The following is a 22,364-nucleotide window of genomic DNA, read 5'->3' as shown; positions in this document are numbered from 1 at the left end:
CTATGGTGCTACACTTGAGGGAGGGGGGCACAAGTACAAAATTTTTTCATAAAATGGCTAATTCCAATAGAAGAAATAACGGTATTAAGAGCCTTATGGTTGATGGAATCTTGTCTTCTGATCAAGGTAGGATTGCTAATTGTATTTCTAAATTCTTTATGAATTTATACTCTGAGCAGCAAGTTGTTCGACCATTTTCAGAAGTCTTGGTATTTCCAAGGATATCTGGTGATAATGCAGATTGGCTAGATATACCCTTTAAGGAGGCAGAAATTTTTGATGTCATACAGAATTTTAATGGGGATGAGTCGCTTGGACCGGATGGGTTTCCAATGGATTTCTTCCAAGCATGTTGGGGTATTCTCAAAATTGATCTTATGACTATATTTCATCATTTTTTTGCTAAAGGTCAGTTTGAGAAAAGTTTGAATGCAACGTTTATCACTCTCATCCCTAAAAAAAACTCAGCAATTGGAGTCAAGAATTTTCGCCCCATTAGCCTTTTGGGGGGGGGTTTATAAAATCATTGCTAAGGTCTTAGCCACCAGACTTTGCACGGTCATGGAAGATATAATTTCACCTGCACAGAATGCTTTTGCGAGAAACAAGCAAATTCTTGACCCTGTGCTTATTGCTAATGAATGCCTTGACAGTAGAGTGAAAACTGGTTTGCCAAGGATACTTTGCAAATTAGATGTTAAGAAGGCTTTTGATCACGTCAACTGGGGATTTCTTATGCAGTTACTAGAACAAAGTGGGTTCTCTGCTAAATGGAGGCGGTGAATTTTCTTTTGTATATCTGCAGTTCGCTTCTCTATTCTAATAAATGGCTCTCCTTGTGGGTTTTTTGAGAGCTCCAGGGGGTTGAGACAAGGAGATTCATTGTCCCCTTTGCTGTTTGTCTTGGTTATGGAAGCCCTAGGGAGAATGTTGGATAAAGTTGTCCATGCTGATCACATGTCAAGCTTTGGTGTGGGTCATTTAGGGGGAAGATCTCTGGCGGTGTCTCATCTTCTCTTTGCAGGCAACACTTTAATTTTTTGTGATGTTGATCTGGATCAAGTTTTGTTTCTCCGTATGATTCTCATTTGGTTTGAGGCAGTTTCTGGTCTAAAGATAAACTTGGGCAAGTCAGAGTTGGTTCCTATTGGTATGGTGCATAATTTTGACTTATTGTTGAATGTCCTTAGTTGTAAACAAGGTACTCTTCCAATGAAATCTTTAGGCCTTCCTTTGGGAGCTAAATTCAAGGATAAGACAATATGGAATCCAATTCTGGAGAAGATAGAACAGAGACTAGCAAGATGGAAACATTTGTACTTATCCAAGGGAGGTAGAGTCACTTTAACAAAAGCACTCTATCTAATTTACCCACTTATTTTCTATCTTTATTTCCTATTCTACTTCTATGGCTAACCGAATTGAGAAACTTCAAAAGAATTTCTTATGAGGTGGCATTGGTGATGAACCAAAATTCCATTTGGTTAAATGGGCTACTGCCTGCAGTCCCATTGCTTCGGGTGATTCGGGGATAAGGAAGGTAAGACTTTTTAATAAAACTTTACTTAGGAAGTGGCTATGGAGATTTGGGATGGAGGGGGCTGTCCTTTGGAGGCAAGTGGTAGCGGTGAAATATGGTTGTGGATGGGGTAGTTGGTGTACTAGGCCTATTAATGGTCCATATGGTGTTGGCTTGTGGAAAAATATTAGTTGAGGCTAGCCTTCATTTTCTCGCCACATTTTATATGATATTGGGGATGGGTCTAGGGTGAAATTTTGGCAAGACCATTGGTGTGAAACATCTCTTGCAGCCAATTATCCTGAATTGCTTAGATTTTGCTGAGATCAGGAGGTTAGTGTGGCTGAGATTATGAAGTTTGATAATGGAATTCTGTTTTGGGATGTAAGTTTCTTTAGGGGTGTGGCACTAGCCAATTTCATGGATACCATTTATGGTGCTTCGGTGAGAAGGTTTGGTAAGGATAAGATGTGTTAGAAATCTGATAGAAAGAAGGGTTTCACAGTTAAGGATTATTACAATCTCTTAGTGGGCTCTAATGACTATTGCTTTCCTTGGAAAAGCATTTGAAAACAGAAAATTCCTATTCGAGTAGTTTTCTTTGTTTGGACAGCTGCTTTAGGGAAATACTTAACGATTAACAATTTACAAAAAAAGAAGGTTTGGATATTGGATTGGTGCTACATGTGCAAGTGTAATGGTGAATCTGTTGATCATCTTTTTCTTCATTGTCCGGTTGCAATGGATATGTGGGCTATGGTGTTTGGTTTGTTTGGAGTGAGCTGGGTTATGCCGCAATCTGTAGTGGGGCTTCTAGCATGTTGGCAAAGCACATTTGGCCATCATCGAATTGGGTATATATGGTTGATGGTTTTCCATTGCTTATTATGATGCCTTTGGAGGGAGAGAAATAATCGGTACTTTGAAGATAAGAAGAGATCCATATCAGACTTGAAGCTATTTTTCTTTAGAACTTTAATGGATTGGTTGGCTGCTTTGTGGAACAAATCATTTTTATCATTTCTTGATTTCTTAAATGCTTGTAATTTTTGTTCTTGATTTTTTGACCCCTTGTACACTTCCTATGTACTAGAGTGTTCCCCTTTTTGATATCAATAAACTTTTACTTATCAAAAAAAAAAGTGTACAAATAAAATGAACATAGATCTTATCAACAATACTATAATGAATAGAATATGGTTCCTATTCAACCTAATCTTGATACTGAAAGTTACCCCAAACCATATATATTTCACAGTGCAAGTGCAAAGAGCAGAAGAATTCTTCAAAGGAAGAAAGTTTTGCTTAGCTATCAATAACAATTATATGCCAGATGTAACATCTGAAGTGTTCCAATCCATTGCTGCATATTATTTTGACAAAACCATCTATAGCATAAAGAAATATTGAATTAAACAAGACTTTCAACTAAACATGACTTATAAGTGCATACAGAATATACACATTAGATGATGCAAATAATGTCATGGAGGGAGCCAAAATACTAATCTTGCCACATAACTACATTTGCCTATAAACCAGCCTCGCTCTTCCTCTTGCAGTATTTGCCCACCTCCATGACATAGTATTTGCATCACTTGTATGGGTTATATCCTAGAAACAAGTACATATGTTTCAGGTGCTTGTGGCTTTTAATTATTTTTCGGTCACATTTGGTAAATATTCCTCTTAAATAATATATATTTAGGGGGAGGGTTGATGCCACCATAGAAGATCAATTAGTTACAACTTCGTAAATCTGTCCATTTAAGATTTTATTTTATGAGGCCCATGTGTGAAGTCCAATTGAAGTAAAAGTAGTGTGATTTCAAAGGTTTAGGTATGAGTCTTTGAGGTTAAAACAGTTTTTTTTTTTTTTTGGGAGGGGGGGTGTTATTTTATTGGTTATTGTCAATTTTGTATTTTGGGGAAAATCTGTAATTTCTGCAATTCCTGCAAATTAAGGGTATTTTGGCCATTTCTGGAATCCCAGGTATCTTAGGTTTTTTTTTTTGTTGAGTCCAAGTTAGTCTTTCGTTATGTTTTTAATTTACTAGTTAAACTAGGAGTCCTAATACTGTAAGTACAAGATACATTCTCATATATTTGTGCTCAATGTACTCAAAGGAGGGAGTTGATTAATAAAATTATTGAGTGATTTAAGCATTGAGGCACATTGACCCTTCTATGTACTTTTATCCCTTTCTCTTCTCTCTTTTCTTCTTTCCTTTCCTGTGATTTTGTTCACGGGTACTGTTCATTCAGGCCCTAAATAACATAAAATCCTCTCTTTTCATTCTTCCTTACAACCCCAAATCAAGCCCTTTCTTTTACCTATCAAAACCTTAAAACCCCACATACTCTCTTCTAACAAATAGCGATCAAATTCAAAGTTCAAACTGAATTTTAATTCATAACACAACCCCATAGCCCTTTCTTTAACAATTCTAAACCATTGATTCACAAATTCTCCTAACCCTAAACCCAGCATAAGTACACATAGACTAAATCCCCCATTTGTCCTACATCAGGCTGCAAAGGCTCTTGCATCAAAAAATCACTCAAAGTCATCTAGAGTTAAGCTACAGTATAAACATCAACTGCTATGTAGAAGAAACTAAGCAACCTAAACCACCATATACAACCTTTGCCAAACCAACACAATTTAGCATAGTTGAAATGAGAAAATCAGTTAGATTCTAACATGTACTAAAAATGAAACTATCCAAGACACAAACCAGAAAGCAAAGAAAAAAAATTACCTTCGGGGTGTGAGTTCTCATTAGAATCTGAATCGTGGGAGTCTGCAGTCTCAGCAAATGAATTAACATGAACTCCTTCATCAATATCCTGTAAGCCTACAGCAAAAGCTGCAGCCCGACTTTTTCCCATCTCCTGCACAACTCTTGCTGCCGTATGAAGTACTGGCCTAGAGAAACTACGGAAAGAACTCTCCAACCTGAATCAAGCAACAACCATAAAAAATAGAAACAAATTTCAAATTTAAAAACCCATAAATGAGACAAGCACTGACAAAACATTTAACTGAACTTGAGAACTTCATATAATCCACCACCTGAAGAACCTCACAGAATAAATTTTCTAATACCAGAGAGAGAAAGAGAAAGAGATGTTTCTACCTTCTCATTACAAGTTTAATAAGGGGTTGTGGACGCTTTGCCTTTTGAGATTTTTCTTTGGAAGCTTCCTTCGATGATACAGATGGTGCTTCTGGCAACTTAAGAATCTCTCGCGTTAAACGATACCACCCAGCAGCTCGCTCTTCAGTCCTACAGTATGTAAATGTAAGGAAAACTGTATCCCAGCAAATTTTCAAAGCAGTGACACTAAACTACTTGCCATGTAATTGTAACCCTGTAAAAGATGAGAATATAATAAGAAAGAAGTGCAGATACAAAAGTTAACAAAACAAACCTCTCTGTGTTGTCGCTCTTTCCCAATACACATAAGATTGCCTCAAAACAGACTCGCTCGCTAGGATCCAGAAGGAGTTGATATAGCACCGAGTTGAATTGAGATTTAATATCCGGCCTCTCTATTGACAAAAGTTTCAAGAAACCAATTTCTCAAAAACTGAAGGAGAGAAATACCACTTGGGATATAATATTTTCAATTACTAACCATCTAGTGCTCGAGCTCTAGCTATTGTATGGCACAACCTGGCAAGTGAAACTCTGGCAAGAACATCGTGCAAATGGAGAACATCCTGCAAAGCACCTGCTTCATATAACATCCAAACATGCTAAGGTTGTATGAGAAGCTTGGACAAAAAAAAGTCCTTACTCTCCTAGAAGAAGCAACTAACCAATAGAAGCAAAACAGAGATTTCTCATTCACATGATCCAATTAATACTCGAAATAAGTTCGATGCAAAAGTCACCATGTTACACGTCTTACAATAGACTAATGACTTTTCTTTGCCTCTTATAAGTAGAGCAGAATAAAAGAAACATCAACTTGCATTAATCTCAGAAACTTAAAAGAACAATAAAGTTTTGAAATGAAATGCTGCCACATGCACCTAACATTTGTACAAAGATCCCAAAAGAAAAAAAGGATTGGACCTAATTCGAAAAAATACTCAACAGAGTTATCTGATATTTCCCTTCTCCCCACAAGGCCCATAAAATGGGGCACTGGTCAAAATTTTGGCATCAACATCAAGAAAAAATTGTAAATTGCCTCTAACATGTGTCTTGGCAAAGAAATTCATTTTCATTTGATATCCAGTTCCGTTTCTGTTACTTGACAACATATTTTCATGAATGTGGCACAGCTATACAGAACTGACACAAATGCAGATACCAAGGGCTAGACAATCATGAAAGAGTTTCTGATATGCAAATGTGCAACTCAAAAAATCTGACGAAAAATGGCAGAAATATGCATAGAAAATCATGCTTGCTCTTGATTGGGATTATATGGAATCAAAACCCAGAAACTTCATACATACATACATACATAAATATATATATATATATATATATATATATATATATATATATATATATAAAATGAAATATTGCAATTATGAAACTTCAAACAACAAATGCTATCCGTAATAATGTAAGAAGTGAAGGAAGATAAAAGACAGCAAAGATTGATTGAAAAGAATACCTCCAGGCTGTGCAAGCTTTCCTGCACAAGGGTTATACCAGTACAGTGTCAGAATACATTATAACAACCAAACTTTAATTCTAATATTATATCATGTAAAAAAAAATGTTCTCATAACAATAAACACCATTAAATTATGAAAGAGTTTAAGAGTCAAACAATGTAACCTAAGGCCATTGCCACTGCATAAGGGTCCCTAAGAGCTAATTCAGAGAGAATTTCCAATGAATGCCTCACAGCAACAGGATCAGCAAATGAAACCCTGCAGACAAAATAAAACCACCTCATTATTGACAAAAAAAAAAAAAAAACACAACAAAGGAGGAATAGTTAAAAGATATCATCCGACTGAGACAAAAACAAAAAATTTGAATCATAAAACCAGAGTTTCTAAAATGAAAGCTATTGATCCATTGTGACTTACAGCCACCAATGTACACAAACATGTAAATACAAAGCATGAAAGGTATAAACAAACGAATATATATATATATATATATATATACACACATTAGCAAACTGGCATAAACAGAAATTAGACAGAATGATCATAAAATCACAATTAGATATATGACACCCAATATACACAGCTCAAATTCATAAATATAAAAGGATATGGCTTTTATAAGTAATAAAGTTGATTAAATCCCCTAGCTTTCAATGAGAAAAAAGTCATTGATAAGAACTTAGATCAAAAGTCCAAATTGAGCTGCAACCATAAACTTCACTCATAAGTAAATTGACTGATGAATATGGCAAGTACCGAAGGAGAGCAATAGGAGGACATTTGAATAACAAAGTCTTTAAAAATGAATGCAACTAAATTAAAATAAATATTAATATTCTGTTACAACATTAGGGCTACATCCCCACACCTCCTCTAAAGGAAAATCCACTAACTCAAGGTAATTCACAAAATCTGAGAAATTAGCATTACTAGTGACATGTTATGCTTGCTCTGTCTCTCATTGGAAAATCTCACTACATTGAAATCACGCCCCAAACACCAAGACTACTCATGTTTCCTTCTAACCATCTTCAATTCCTACTGTAGACTAATCCTCTCTCTATTATCAATCAAGCACAAAGGCAATCCTCTCATTTTCCCTTCCTCCTCTCCCAATATATTTCAGGTTTGATTCTGGGCCTTGTAAAGATTAATGAATTGACAATCTGGGTTATTGATAATCTAGCTTCTTTCCTAACTTGATTCCCAAGAAACATAATGCATTGAATATCAAAGATTTTAGGCCTATCAGCTTAGTGGGCAGTGTGTATAAGCTATTGTCTAAGGTTTTGGCAAATAGATTGAGGCGGGTGCTGGATAAACTTATTTCAGAGTTACAGAATTCTTCTGTTGGTGGCAGACAGATTTTGGATTCAGTTCTTATTGCTAATGAATTCTTAGACAATAGACTGAAATGTCGTACTCCGAGGGTGGTGTGTAAGTTGGACATTGAGAAAACATATGATCATGTGAATTGGGACACTTTGTTTTATCTGTTGGAGAGGATGAGCTTTGGGGGTAGATGGAGGAGATGGCTAAAGACTTGTGTCACTGCCGTTCACTTCTCAGTTTTGGTTAATGGATCTCTTGTTGGTTTCTTTGGTAGCTCTAGAGGTCTTAGACAAGGTGATCATTTATCTCCCCTTCTCTTTCTCTTGATCATGGAGGTTTTAAGTCGTATCCTGAAGAAAACTAAGGAAGGAGGTTTCATTCAGGGTTTTCAGGCGGGTCCTATTAATTCTACTAGTATCCGTATTTCTCACTTATTATTTGCTAATGATACCATTCTTTTCTGTGATGCCTCTAGAGAGCAAATTCTTGCTATTAGGCTGGTTTTGACTTGTTTTCAAGTTTTACTGGTTTAAAGGTGAATGTGGAGAAAAGTGAAATTGTCCCTATTGGGGAAGTGAGTAACATTCAGACTTTGGCTAGTATTCTTCAATGCAGGGTGGGCAATTTGCTTATGATTTACTTGGGTATGCCTTTGGGAACCTTGTATAAAACAGCCTCTATTTGCAATCCGATCCTTGAGAGGATGGAAAAGAAACTTTCAAGCTAGAAGCAGCTTTATTTGTCAAAGGGTGGTAGACTCACTTTGCTGAAAAGTACCCTTTCTAGCCTTCCGACTTATTACCTCTCTCTTTTTACTATCCCTAAAACTGTGGCGACTAGATTGGAACGCATTCAAAGGAACTTCTTGTGGAGTTCGTCAATTGAGTGTTTCAAATATCCCTTGGTGGCTTGGGATAAGGTCTGCCTACCGCATGAGTTGGGTGGTTTGGGAATTCGGAATTTGGCGTCTTAGTCAGGCCCTACTAGGGAAATGGCTTTGGAGGTATGGCCATGAAACCACTCATCTGTGGCGAAGGGTCATAGCCATGAAATATGGGGAGGGAAAAGGGGGTTGGTGCACTAGGGCTTGTAGAAGGGCTCATGTTTGTGGGTTATGGCGGAGTATTAGTGAAGGGTGGGATACTTTCGCTAAGCATTTCTCTTTTGTGGTGGGGGATGGTTCTTGTATTCTTTTTTGGCATGATAAGTGAACTGGAGAGTTAGCGGCTTCCTACTCCCTACTTCATTTCATCCAAACCCGAATTCCAAGGGGTGGAGGGTGTGACAGGCTTTGTTGGGATCTCAATGGAAGTGAGAAGTTCGATGTTCGGTCTTTTTATCATAAGATTCGAAATGCAGCTCCTTCCACTTTCCCTTGGAAGGGCATTTGGAAAGCTGAGGTTCCTAAAAGGGTGGCTTTTTTCATGTGAATAGCAGCTCATGGTCAAATTCTTACCTTGGATAACCTTATGTTTTGTGGTCGCCATTTGGCAAATCATTGTTGTATGTGCTGTTGCAATGCGGAATCTGTGGATCACCTGTTACTTTTTTGTTTGATAGCTCATTCTTTGTGGATGTATATGATTCGGCTGTTTGGGATTGATTGGGTCATGCCAGGTTCAGTTGTGGACATTATTTTGTTGGTATAATTAGCTTGGGAAGCTTAGTTCTAATATTTGGAATTTGGTTCCAGACTATTGTGAACCATTTGGATAGAACAGAATCAGCGGTCTTTTGAGGATGAGGAGAAATCTGTGGTTCAGTTATTAGAGCTTTGCCAACGAACCCTCTTTGTTTGGTCTCGTTGTTGGGGTTTCTTGGATTGTTCTACCCTTATGGATTTTCTTTCGTATATTAGAATAGTTTAGGGGCTGCTTCTGTCTTTTTGTTCCTTTTTTCCTTCATTCACTACCATGAACTCCTTATATTTTTCTTGCTTTTCTTTTATTAATAATATTCTCTTCTTACTTATCAAAAAAAAAAGATAGCCTCAAACTCCTCATTAGGCCCAACTAGGCCATTAGCTCATGCCATGTCTCGAACGCAAGTTTAGGATTCATTCATATTATTATGGACCGAAAAAAGAAAGATTTTCCCAGTGTCCAATGGTTGGTCAATGGTCTTGGACAAGCCTACAACCATGGTTAGGTCCAACCATCATACCAATTGTTTCCCATCCTGCCCACTTTCTATATTAAGCAAGTTTTTGAATGTCATCCTCGGATATGTGCTTTGATTATGCCACATATATTTCCTACCAAATAATTGCTCCTATCAACCAAGACTTTCCTTCCCCATCAATGCTAAGTAGCCTCTTCTCCAACCACATGTTGTATCCTCAACAACCTCCATAAGCAATGTGAGGTACTCCTCTTACTATGAGCTCCAACATGCTGCCCCAATCACTGATACACATTCTTCAATGCCTGAATGTAACAAAACACCACCATGTGCCTTCTTGCCCATGGTGGTAGCCTAATCAGTTTCAGTGACAAAATCTTTACACAATTGAGAATCAATTCCTTCTTCTCCTTCCCATGAGCATCCCTTTGCGAACTCCATCCTCCTCCACCCTTACTTAACTTTGAGTATTATGATTGTCCCTCTTTGATGCCTCACTCCCAATTGCATCACCAAGATATAAGTACCTCTATCATTCGTTCTACACATCACCAACAAAACTATTCAATTCACAACGCTTGCCCACCGCTGCTTGTAGTTTACCCCCCGTCGAATGTTGCAACACTTTTGCTAACCACCTCACTGCTGCAAGTGGCCTCATTAGATTCCTACTTCATCAATCACCCAAATTCCATCAGTATTTGCTCATACAAATTCTAAAGTTTTTGCTTCTATTGTCAAGATCAATGGCCTTCATTGTGAATACACCCGTAACAATACATTATGTATTGGATGCATATCTGAATGATGACAGATTATGTATAAGTTTTAACAAATAAGGTTGAATGGCTGAAAGGAACAATAAGAAAAAATGCCATCACCTTAATGTTGATCCTAAAAGAAGAAACCAAAATAAATAACCTATAGAAATTTTTTTTTCTTAAATCAGGGAAAAAATGATAAAAAAAAAAACTTATCTTTGCATTTTAAAAAGCAAATTAAAAACAGCTTGATAAGTGTGAATTAAATGAAATCTCCAACATACTACTGTCCTATATGCTACATGTGATCAGCATTCAGCACAACGAAACTAGTCAAAATGACGTTACCATGCAACAACTGTATGCCATCAAACAATGAAGACCAGAATGAATAACTTACCCCTGTGCAGCACGATGTAGAAATGACGGATTTCCAGGATCCAGAGGAAGTCTTCTCAAAGCACTCAGTGCAGCATATTGCAAATTACTCCGAATGACAAACTAAAAATTAAAATTAAAAATAAATCAATAAATAAATAAATAAACTATACAACCAGTTATCCAAACTCAAAGAAAAAATAGATAAAGAATTTGATATAAAAATAAGTAGAGAAGAAATGGAAAGCATACTCGGTTCTGAAATCTTTTTTACTTAACCACTTAATATGACAATCAAATCTAAGACACATACAAGCAGTAACATAGCTAGAAAACTAGCAAAAATGGGTGACAAAAAACCAAATCAAAGTCTGGCATCATTGTAAGGTTCTATGCATAGAAGTGCGGCTCCTTTGGTTGCTGATTCCAATGTTGATTTAACATACTAACTTTACAGGAGTCATCATTTTTCATTAGTCATAAACATCACCGGGAATAGGAAAATGAACAGAAACCTGCATGTCAAACCTGGTACCAGACTTGAAGATACTATAACCAGAAATCAAGATATAAGTATTCTTATTTGCTACCAAGATATCATATTAATCAGCATGGTAAGTAAAATCACAAAAAACATGCAAGGCTATGACATAATAAAGAATAAAACAAATAGATAAGTTAGCAATGAATTATAGTTACCTCCTTATCACCGCCTTTAGTCCCAAACATGCCCTTCTTACGTTTTTGCGGGCCATCAGCAACCTAAAAATCAAAATATAAACATTAAAAACATGATAGTTTAAAAATGATTTTGCTATAACTAGAATAATGTGATGAACAAAAGAACATGTCAAGGAGGAAAACACGCGCGAGTGCGCTACATTCTGAAAAGGCACACATTACAATGTATAAATAATTTAATACATAATTATCCTTGTAACGTTCTTGAAATCAAAGAATATAATGCCAAATCATTGGTGAGTAATATATTTGGGCAAACCATAAATAAGTTCTATGACTGTCATTCAGTTTCACTTCACATCCCAGCTAGAGACACAATGGAGGTTTTCGTAATTGAGAACGTTTGGTACAGCTTATTTTTCAGCTATTTGAAAATGAAGTTGTTTGAAAAGACTGTAACTAGAAAAAAGTGAATAAAAAAAGTTGTACTTTGAAAAAGTGCAGTTTGAAACTGCATTACCAAATGGGCACTACATCTACTTCTAATTTTTTTTATCAGTTTTGGTCCCAAGAGACCTGGGAGATTCAAACTAGTGACCTCTTCATGAGGTGTAGTCCCTAACCATTTGTCATTTCCAACAAAGAAAAATTTGGCTATCCAAATCCACACACTCCACCATAACTGCAAAGATTAACCCAAAATCATTTCAACATGGAGAGTAAGAATATCTAACAGCTTAATTCTTATCCATATTTTTTACACAAGTGGCTTCATGTCAGCTATATTGACCTTGTCCAATGACAACTTCAGTTTAGCCATTCAAAATATGGTTTTTTTTTTTTTTTTTTGGATATGGTTCCAATCTTACAAATAGTCAAGGCTTAATTGTCTTTCTTTCTCCCCGGGGCTAACTCAATATTACAATAACACCACCATTGTTGGTTTTCTTCATAAGTTCATGAGTCTTAACAATAGATACTCCTTGATTTCAGAAATGCTTTGGGTCATTCCTTGAGTTTCAAAATAAACCCATTCTAATGTTGTGGTCTTACAATTCATCTTTTCCAACCTATCAACTTTTAGGATGAGCTGATCTAATTATTGTTACGAAGAATTCTCTTTGCATGTACACTAATTCAATTTGGGGCACTCAAGAGATTTGCGATTTAGTTTCTTCTGTAAACAATGGTGCCAGAAGATAAGGAGTAACATGAATGGAGAGAAAGCACCAGGACTGGATGGTTATTACAAGGCCTAGATGATTATTACAAGACTTTCTTCCAGTCATGTTGGTGTATAATCAAAGAGGACACTGTGTGAGTGTTTCAAGTTTTTCATGAACAAGGTACGTTTGGAAAAAGCCTCAATTCTACTTATATTGCTCTCACTCCTAAAAAACCTAAGGCAGTGAATGCAAAGGACTTCTAAACTGATTGCCAAAATATTAGCGAATAGGTTGAGGGTGGTAGTAGAAAATATCCTACTGAAGTGCATTTGTTAAAGGCAAAGAAAATTTAAATTCAATTCTTATTGTCAATGAATGCCTAGATAGTAGACTAAAACGAGGAGTCCCAGGAGTATAATGAAAATAGGATCTGAAGAGAGCTTATGATCACATTAATTAGACTTTTCTTATTTACATGCTAAAAATATTTGGTTTTAGTCAAAAATGGAAATAACAGATTTCATATTGTATCTATGATTCGCTTCTAAATTTTGGTTCATGGTAGCCCCAATGTTTCTTAATAGCTTAAGCTATTGAGTAAAATGATGGTTAAAGAAGTTGGAGGGGTTAAATTTTAGTTTTATGGTTTCTGTTATAAGTGATAATTTTTTGACAATCTCACATTTTCTCTTTCTGGAAAATCCGATGATATTTGTGGAACTAACCTGGATTGACTTTGGTATATGAGATATGTGTTCCATTGGCTTGAAGCTATACCAAGATTGATTTTTTTTTTTTTTTAATAACCATCTAAAGTTACATATATCTAGAAATTCCTCCAAACTAGAAAAGTAACTTTATTAAAAAGAGAGGGAAAAAACAAATTCAAATCACATCCCAACTACACAGGGAGTTTACTATGAAAAAAAAAAAAAAACCAACAACTTAACAGAAAGTGCACAAATCTAAAAACTCTACAAATGAAGAAGAAGACAGTTCAAGAGTGGAAAGTTCCTTCCCCTCGAAAGTGCAGCAGTTCCGCTCTCGCCAGATCAAACACATTAGGCACAAAGGAGGATCTGAAGATTGGAAGACTTTATCTATCCAAGGCAGGTAGAAAAACTTTATTTGTACACTATCAAGGTCTTCAGAGGATGGGAAAGACAAAATACAGGCCTGATAATCATATTCCTAAGATCTGTCAATGAGAAAATGATGGCCACAGGACAATATTCTATTTTTAGGGATGTATCTCTACTCTCTAGGATATTTCCCGTGTAGATTGGCTGCGGTTAATAAGTCATTTACTTATTTTTTTTAAAATAAAAAAGATTAGGGGGAGAATAAAGAGGGAAAATCCGAAGGAAGTTGGTCTATTAATTTAATCAAAATGAAGATAGTAGAATCACAAGTCATACTGGAGTTATTTGCAAGTTAAAACATTGAAATGGTTTATGATGATGTAATTTGGAATTGTTGTTCTGTTTACCTGGAAGGTTTGGTTTTCTGAAAATAAAAGATATGAAATTTCTTTGGCATAACGACTGTGAGGTTTTCAATTTAGGTTAGTGGCCAGCCCATCTGGTTTCTTTTGCATACCTTCGTATGGGCTTTCACTCTCCAAATTGCCTTCCATGGAAAGTCTGACATTGTAGACCCTGTCAACACATCAATCCTCATAGTATGAACAGCCAGTATAACACCCATTTCTGTTTAATTTCCAGTGCACCTTATCCTCAAATCCCACACAAATATGATTGAGTATAGCAACTGAAAGAAACTTGAGAACATCTCCAACTCCCAATCTTGATCATGTCTCACAAAAGTGGATTCCAATGAACCCCACCATTGTAATCTCCCATTTTTTAGAGCATTGCATTAAAAGATGCTTGCTTTTGGCTGCATCAAATTTTCTTCTGTTTTAGATTTCATAGATCAGTTGGATTTGGCATGTATATTTTAACTGAACCTTCTTGTATGCAACTTTTGTACTAAAGGTTTTCATTCAAGCTAATAAAATCTTAGTATTACTTATCAGGGGAAGAAAAGACAGTCCTGATTCAACATAAACAGCCTACTTGAATAGAGCCTACTACTGTCCTACTTTTTTTCGATTGGTAACTACTATTGTCCTTCTTGTGACATTAAACAAACCCCACTACCCCCACCCCCCAAAGAATTTATGGAAAAGCTCAGCAGGTGCTGTTGCTCAAAGGTGTTTCTACTATTTTATGACATCTGATGACAACAACTGACCTAAGAAGTTTTCACCACATATCTTAGTCAACTATTTTTTTTCCCATTAAAATAAACCAACATCCACTTGATCCTCTAAAATGATATTTGCCAAAAATATATTATATTGAGTTCTAGGAATGCAAAATTTTAGCAAAAAAGTTTTATGTGCTTTAAAGCTTCGTATCCCAGTTCAAAAGCTTCTAAAATTCCAAAACAACATTAGTCAGTCCTTTAATCATGAGTTACCATTACTTTTGACACTCATCAATGTGTCTATGTTGTCTCAAGCTAGTGGACACACCACAAAACCTCAACATTTTCTCCACCAATCAAAATCTATTAACGGGAGCACGATAACAATGTTCCACCTTTTCCCCATCAACACAAGCTTTTGTAAGAATCAGTCATCCAACATGGTATTACAGCTGGTTTTCTCTGTTCTCTCCAGTTCAAGCCATGGTATCCCCTCTTTCTGTTAATAATCCTAGGATTGTAAATATAATTTTGTTGTGGGCTCCACAAGCAGTTTCATGACTTACGGTGGTTGATTGTTAATTGCGAAACTTAAGTTTTGTATGTGCACAATCTCTGATGATGCTTGGTTATCCAAGAAGAACAATAGGCCAACCTTGCTCATTACCTGCGTATTCTCTTTCACCACCAAGTTAAAAGAAAATAAAAATTATGATTATACAAACATTAGTGATGAAGGACAAGGGGGGAACTAAGCAAAATCAGATTTAGGATTTCTGGCCCAGACCTGGGCAGTGCTGGTATAGCTTCAATTTTGAGGAATTAGGTTTAAGGTTAGCGTGAAAAAGGTTGTAAAATAATATAAATTATAGGGTTTCCAATGGAGGGAAGGAATAGTAGGATTTGAGGATGAAACAAAGGAGAAAAACCAAGATTTGAGTTGCTGTTCTGGTGCTGTGAACAGCAACTGTGTGAACGGTGATGGGGCGTTTGAGGGTTTTTTAGGGCTATTAGATGAATGTGTGCTTTAGCGCTTTAAAGTTTTATTTTTTAGGGTTTAAAAGGTGAATTTACAAATGGTAAAATAAAAAAAATAAACTTCCACGCATCACACCTAGACTTCCTAAGCATCACACCTCGGAGAAGCTTGCATGTTGCATCACACAAACCTCTAACAAGCTTCATAGCTTCTCTAAAAAACTGAAAAACTTAATATCAATAGAAAGCATTACATCCCTTTAGATAGAAGACTAATACTTATTCCTAGTAGAACTTGGATTTCTTAAGAAATTACAAAATTACCAAACTGCCCCTGACATTTAAAAAGAAAATAAAATAAAATTTGCATCTCACTGCCTGCATCAATTAGCCTCTAGTAAATGCAAAGAACAAGAAGAAAGTAGCATTCTCTAGATAGACATTTATGGAAGGAATCAAAATAGGACAAACCTGATCAAGTATGCCAAATACAATTTCGTACAATCTGGACAAAATATCAGAGTTGCTTGAAGTAGCATATGTAAGAGCCTTTAAAGCTTGCAATCTCCGTGCATGAACTTCAAAAATGATGGATGAAAAATGTCAAATCATTACATATAACCACTTTAAATAAGAGTCAAATTCCCAATCTCAAACATAGCAACCACTTAATTAGTAAGGAAGGACATTTTAAAAAGAAAACGCAGTCACTTTCTTCCCTCTTGGATGGTAGTTTCAATTTTGCAACCTAAAATAACGTTACACCTTTTGATAAGAAAAATAACATTACACCTATGTTACCATTTTCTCAAACCAACCAAGCCTCTATATCGTTTGAATTAGGCTGGCTCTCACAACCACCTTAAATTGAAGCCATATTTCCATTTTTATAAGTGACAAGCAGTTTATTTGTAACAATGCCATGGCCAATGAGCTCTAGCTCAAATGGCACCTCCTCCTCTTATAAAAGTAAGGTGGAAGGTGAAGTTGTAAGTTCAAAGCCACTGGTTGCACGTGCAACTTACCACTCAAAAAATTGTACGAAAGGACAATGAAACCATTTTCTTTGGGCACCAGTTTCCATCTTGCAATGGAAAACAAAATTATACCTATGTTACCATGAGTCTATCACATACTTGAGATAAATTTAAGTAGTCATTTGGTTCAAGGTAATCTTTTAGGATTCTCGGGAACGTGGACACTCTCATAGTTGGTTGCAAATAGCTTAAGGAAATCCAGATGCCTATGGGCATCTAAATTCCCACTAAACCTCACCTTTGGGGGAATGTGGATTCCCTTTTAAAAAGATCAATATCCACATTCCCATGGTTAGGGAAAGTTCTACTTTCTTCAAAGTGATAATTATACCACCAATTTAATACCCTTTAACTAACTAGAATATAAATTTTCTCATCAAGTGTTCATGCTATGTATTCAACCTTTTTTTTAAAATTCAATTGTTAACATAAACGGGGGAGAGGATTCAAACCTAGGTTCTCCTCATAAAAGAGACCAAACAATGTCACCAAGCTACAAGGCTCTTGACATATACTCAAATTTTAATATATATATGGTTATATTCACCATTATTTTTTGTTATCTCCTATTTGGAATTAATTGTGCCTCAAAGAACAATATTATGCAGTAATTTTTCTCTAATTAAAACTATGCTGGTACTATGCACTCAAACAATCAGATAAACAATCATAAATGAAAGACAGTATTGTCAGAGCAAGCAGAAGCTCAAAAGAAATTTCACATGAAAAGTTAAACAAAGAAACAACTTTACATTCAACATCAGCATTCGAGGCTTCTGCTGTAAGCTGTTCTACTATTCGGGGTACAACATCAGCTCTAGTCACCCCCCCAACAGCATCAATGTCAGCCAGAGCATCCCAATTTGGAGTAGGAATCCCACCACCTGTGCTTAAACCTTGTGCTCCTGTATCTGATAAAATTCTGGCCAAGTAATAGTAGACATACCGTAGGACACTCCTATCTTCACACTGCTGATTGAGCTGCAGAAAGAAAACAGAGGGAGATTGAAGGAGAGGATACATATATCATCAACACAGAAAGAAAACAGAGGGAGATTGAAGGAGAGGATACATATATCATCAACACAGCAAGCAAGATTGCTTCACTCCATGACAGGCAAACGTGTCAATGACAAATGTTAAAGTTGTCATAGTATAAATTCAATAATAAGTAATACAATCAGCATAGCATACACAATTTTTCCACTTTCCAAGTCAAGTGGCACCAATAATTCGTATGTGATATCCTATGAAGCACGGGTGCATTTCCGGATTCGGGTGCAAGTGCAAGTGCGAGTGCGAGTGCGAGTGCGAGTGCGAGTGCGGGACTCGGCAATTTTTTAAAAAGTAGGGTGCAGGGTGCGGCGATTAAAAAATGATTAAAAATATTTTTATTTATATTATTAATATATTGCTAAGCATACTTTTTCACATTATATAATCATATACCAAATAAAAAATCAATATTACCGGTTTTTTTTTTTTATATATACATATATTTCTTATATAATTTATTGAAAATTTTTTTTTTGATAAATATAATTTATTGAAAATATTAAAATTATAAGTCTATGTTTCAACTAGTATATCAATGTTACGTCTAAATATCTACCGAAATTATAATTATAATATTAAGTTAATAACAACTATCACTTTTTAGAATATTAAAAGTTTAAAACAGTAATATAGTATGTACGGAGATAATGAAAAAAAAAAAACAAACAAACAAACAAAGCCACAAGTTAAAAAATTAAATAAAATATAAAATATAATAAAAAAAGAAAGAAAGACCGTACATTTACGTTTGGGGGAAGGGTCAGACTTAATAAAAAAGTTGGAGAGTTTCAAAGTTCAAACTCTCTTTGCTACTTTCCAATGCTTTGTCACGTGACTACTGACTAAGCTCACAAAACTAAAAAGAAAGATAAAATAGAAACAAAGTAGAGAAACTTAGAGCAAGAGATGAAAGTCAGAAGACTCAAAAATGAAGAACAAAAGAGTAAAGAGGAAACAGAGAAGAAGAAGCCTGATCTACAATTCTACGTTGTCTGCAATGAGCTGAGATTGTTCTTCAGGAAACCAGAACGAGGCGAGCTTGAGTGCATCTGTGACTGAGGGCGTCTATGAGAGAGGGGAGATGGAGAGCAGAGAGCCGAGACAAAGCATAGAGAGTGAGAGAGAGCTGAAGATTGAAGTGAAGAATGGTGCGTAAGTGCATTTTGCACCAAGACGGCGCGAATCGGCCCAAGTCTGCGCCGAGTCAGCGCGAGTCGGAAACAAAAAAAAAAAAACTGGACGCGGCACCGACACACAGGCAGCGGCGTCGAGCGTCGGACGCGGGTGCGACGGCTGTTTTGCCGTGTCCGTGCATCCCAGGTGATATCTAACCGCAAAGGAATTAAAATGACAGGCAGAAAAGATATCCCTTTTCTTGTTAACCACAAAACCTTCTTTTGTTTATTCTGTTTGCTGCTCCTAGAAATTTTAATTCTCACTATTCATATTCTGATCAACCAATTCTTTGTTAGGTAAAATATTTATCAGAAGTAATGAAGAGCACTACCATGCACACATGGAGTATACAGGACAATCCCGCCCCCTACATATATGTTAAGGCAGGGGGGAAAAAAAAGATGACTTCCTCTCATTTCCATACAGTCATTAGCATCCAAAGCTATCACATTAAAAAATCACCAAACCAAATGTTCTGAAAAAATATTAATGAAATTTTTTTTTTTTTTTAAAAAGGTTTTACTATACTCTATTATATAAATGCCATAAAGATCCCAACACTGCACCATGAGCAGGTCAAAGTCCTCAACTATCTCATACCCAGAAAGTTCAAACTTGCCAAACCACATAAAACAGTATTTCATTGCAGATCATATCTTTAAATGATGCAACATCAAACAGAACAGGCCATTACAGAAACAGTTTTATTTTTAAACAATAATTAAAAAATAAATAAATAAATAAATCTTGCTAAACAGGGAATGACATCTAAAATGAGAGAACAATAATAAGAGGCATCATACCATGAGTAGAGATGGCGCCAACGAAGGGTCAACAGAATTGTACACAGCAAGTTTGGGAAACACATGATGCAGCAACTGCTTCTGAGAACTTTTCTATACACAAGCAATGACAATTAAGAAAGAAAACAATAAACAAATAAGGAATGGAATTTTCCAATCAATATAATAAAACAAAAAACAGCTTAGCAAATCACAAGGAGGGTGAGGCTGATGCTTACTTGATCAGACGTGGCAGCCAGTTCATGAATACTCCTAGCAAGTTGCGAATATGAAACAGGCTGTAAACACAAAGCAAGTTGCATTTAAGCACCAATACAGCAATACCTTAGACCATAAAATCCAACCAAAAAACTAATTTACCAACAAGAGTTTCTTGTCTCTAATTACACGCACACTCAACTCCGCCTATGTCTATGCTTAGTGTCATTTATTTTGTCAATAAACAGTCCCAAGCGCTAAAAAAGGAGAAGGGTTGCAGTAGGTTGATGGCCAGCATAAAATTTAGTTACTCTATTATGAATGGATCTACTCAAGTGTTTCCACAAAAGACACACCAAACAGAGCCTAAAACACATGAGTAGATCTTTTTTAAAAAATTAAATTAAATTTAGGAACAGAGAGAGAAAGAGCAACTCCACATTCTTAAAACGTATTTCAATTTTCTCACAGTTTCTTTATTTTCTTCTCCAATAAGTAACAATTTCAGAGACAAATCTGAATTGTGTTATATTTCGCAACATTTTCTCAGTAATCAAACAGAGCCTAAAAAACCTGAATAGATCGTTTTTAACAAAATAAATAAACTTTAGGAACAGAGAGAGAGACAGAAAAACTCCACACTTTTAAAGATAAAATCTGAATTGTCTTATGTTTTGCAACATTTTTGCAGTAATCAAACAGAGAGAGAGATAGAATTGGACAAAAACTAAATATCATCTCGAATTTTATCACAGTTTCTGAGCTACCCTACCAAACAGAGAATGAGATTCTAGAGAGAGAGCAACTCCACATTTTTAATTCACATTTCGATTTTTCACAATTTCAAAGAGAAATCCAAATTGTCTTAGGATTTGCAAACATTTTCTCAGCAATCAAACAGAAAAAGAGAGATAGAATTGGCCATAGAACTAAATATCATTTCCAATTTTCTCACAGTTTCTCAACTAGATAAAACTGAAACATTTTCTATCTTCTAAAACCTTGAATAGATCTTCTAAATAAAAAATAAAAGCAAAATTTAAGAACAGAGGGAGAGAGAGAGAGAGAACTCCACACATTTAAAGATAAAATCTGAATTTCGTAAGTTTCGCAACATTTTCTCAGTAATCAAACAGAAAGAGAGCGATAGAATTGGACAAGAACTAAATATCATTTCGAATTTTCTCACAGCTTCTCAACTACCAAACAGAGAGTGAGATTCTCAAGAGAGAGAGAGCAATTTCAAAGAGAAATCCAAATTGTCTTAAGATCCGCAAACATTTCCTCCGTAATCAAACAGAAAGAGAATAGAATTGGACATACAAACTAAACATCATTTCCAATTCTCTCACACTTTCTCAACCACCAAACAGTAACCGTGAGAAAATTGATAGATTGAGAGAGAGAGAGAGAGTGAAAGAGTTACCTTCTTTCTCTGATGCTTCTGAGGCATGATATTGGTACGGACAGGATGGAGAGCAGCCTTAGCAGCCGAAACGGTGTCGCTATGGATCTGCATCAGCGCCGATCGCTTCGACCTCCTCTCCCCGGCAGGCTTCCCCAGAGCCGTCGGAGCCTGAGTCGCCGCCGTCGAAGACGGTGCCGAAGCTGCCGACGCCGGAGCCGGAGCCGGAGTCGGGTCCGCCGTTATCAGATCCATCAGTGTCGTACCCGACGAGTCCTGTAGCACCACCACAACAACAACAACTCCTCTGTGAGTTTCGATTCCAAAAAAAAAAAAAATTTTGTTAATTTATTTATAAATAATTAAAGAAAGAAAGAAAGAAATGTAAAAATCAAGCAGTGGAGGTGGATCTAAGAGGTTTGTAATTACAACCATTGTGTGCGAAAGCTTGTGAGCTGTAATTGGAAGAAAGAGAAAGACGACTCTTCTTCTTCTATTCGGTTACTATGACCAATATCATCATCATATTATTATTCTATGTTCGTCTCTATTGTTTTTTTAACATGAACAAACCTGACTATCTCCTCTTAACGACCCTTTTAATTTTTTTTCTTTTTTTCTTTTTTTTCAAAAAAATATTTTTTTTGCTTTTTTTTTTCTTTTTTCTTTTTTTTTCTTTTTTCAGAGACTTCAACCCGTCTGAAGACACCAATCAATTTTTTATATAAGCTGATATTGAACTCCAGATCTCTTATACAACCATTAAAAATTTTACCAGTTAAGCTAACTGGAACCCACAATTACCTCAAATTTGAGATAACGTTTTTTTTAGTTTAAGCATTCCAATTTATTAGTGCTAAAAAGATAGGTGTATGGCTTTTGTTATTTATTGGCCTC

General features: G+C 35.9%; 1 protein-coding gene across 1 annotated transcript in view; it reads right to left on the bottom strand.

Moving 5' to 3' along the window:
• LOC142642881 (uncharacterized) overlaps nt 1-22,019 on the bottom strand; it is a 38,085-nt gene extending 16,066 nt beyond the window's left edge. Inside the window, exons 1-14 of the mRNA XM_075817318.1 lie at nt 21,900-22,019; nt 21,489-21,743; nt 20,083-20,142; nt 19,865-19,957; nt 17,582-17,810; nt 16,264-16,370; nt 11,456-11,518; nt 10,779-10,879; nt 6,325-6,419; nt 6,158-6,178; nt 5,162-5,257; nt 4,955-5,075; nt 4,660-4,809; nt 4,282-4,478 (exon numbers count right to left, since the gene is read on the bottom strand). Coding sequence (XP_075673433.1) covers nt 4,282-4,478; nt 4,660-4,809; nt 4,955-5,075; nt 5,162-5,257; nt 6,158-6,178; nt 6,325-6,419; nt 10,779-10,879; nt 11,456-11,518; nt 16,264-16,370; nt 17,582-17,810; nt 19,865-19,957; nt 20,083-20,142; nt 21,489-21,743; nt 21,900-21,902 — 1,591 coding nt within the window. The 5' untranslated portion in view covers nt 21,903-22,019. The remainder of the gene's footprint in view (nt 1-4,281; nt 4,479-4,659; nt 4,810-4,954; nt 5,076-5,161; nt 5,258-6,157; nt 6,179-6,324; nt 6,420-10,778; nt 10,880-11,455; nt 11,519-16,263; nt 16,371-17,581; nt 17,811-19,864; nt 19,958-20,082; nt 20,143-21,488; nt 21,744-21,899) is intronic.
• Nucleotides 22,020-22,364: the final 345 nt, after the last annotated feature.

Source organism: Castanea sativa, chromosome 7 (genome assembly GCF_040712315.1).
Source record: "Castanea sativa cultivar Marrone di Chiusa Pesio chromosome 7, ASM4071231v1".
Lineage (NCBI taxonomy): Eukaryota > Viridiplantae > Streptophyta > Magnoliopsida > Fagales > Fagaceae > Castanea > Castanea sativa.
The sequence above is the reverse complement of the archived record's forward strand: the minus strand, read 5'-3'. Positions and strand labels throughout refer to the sequence as shown.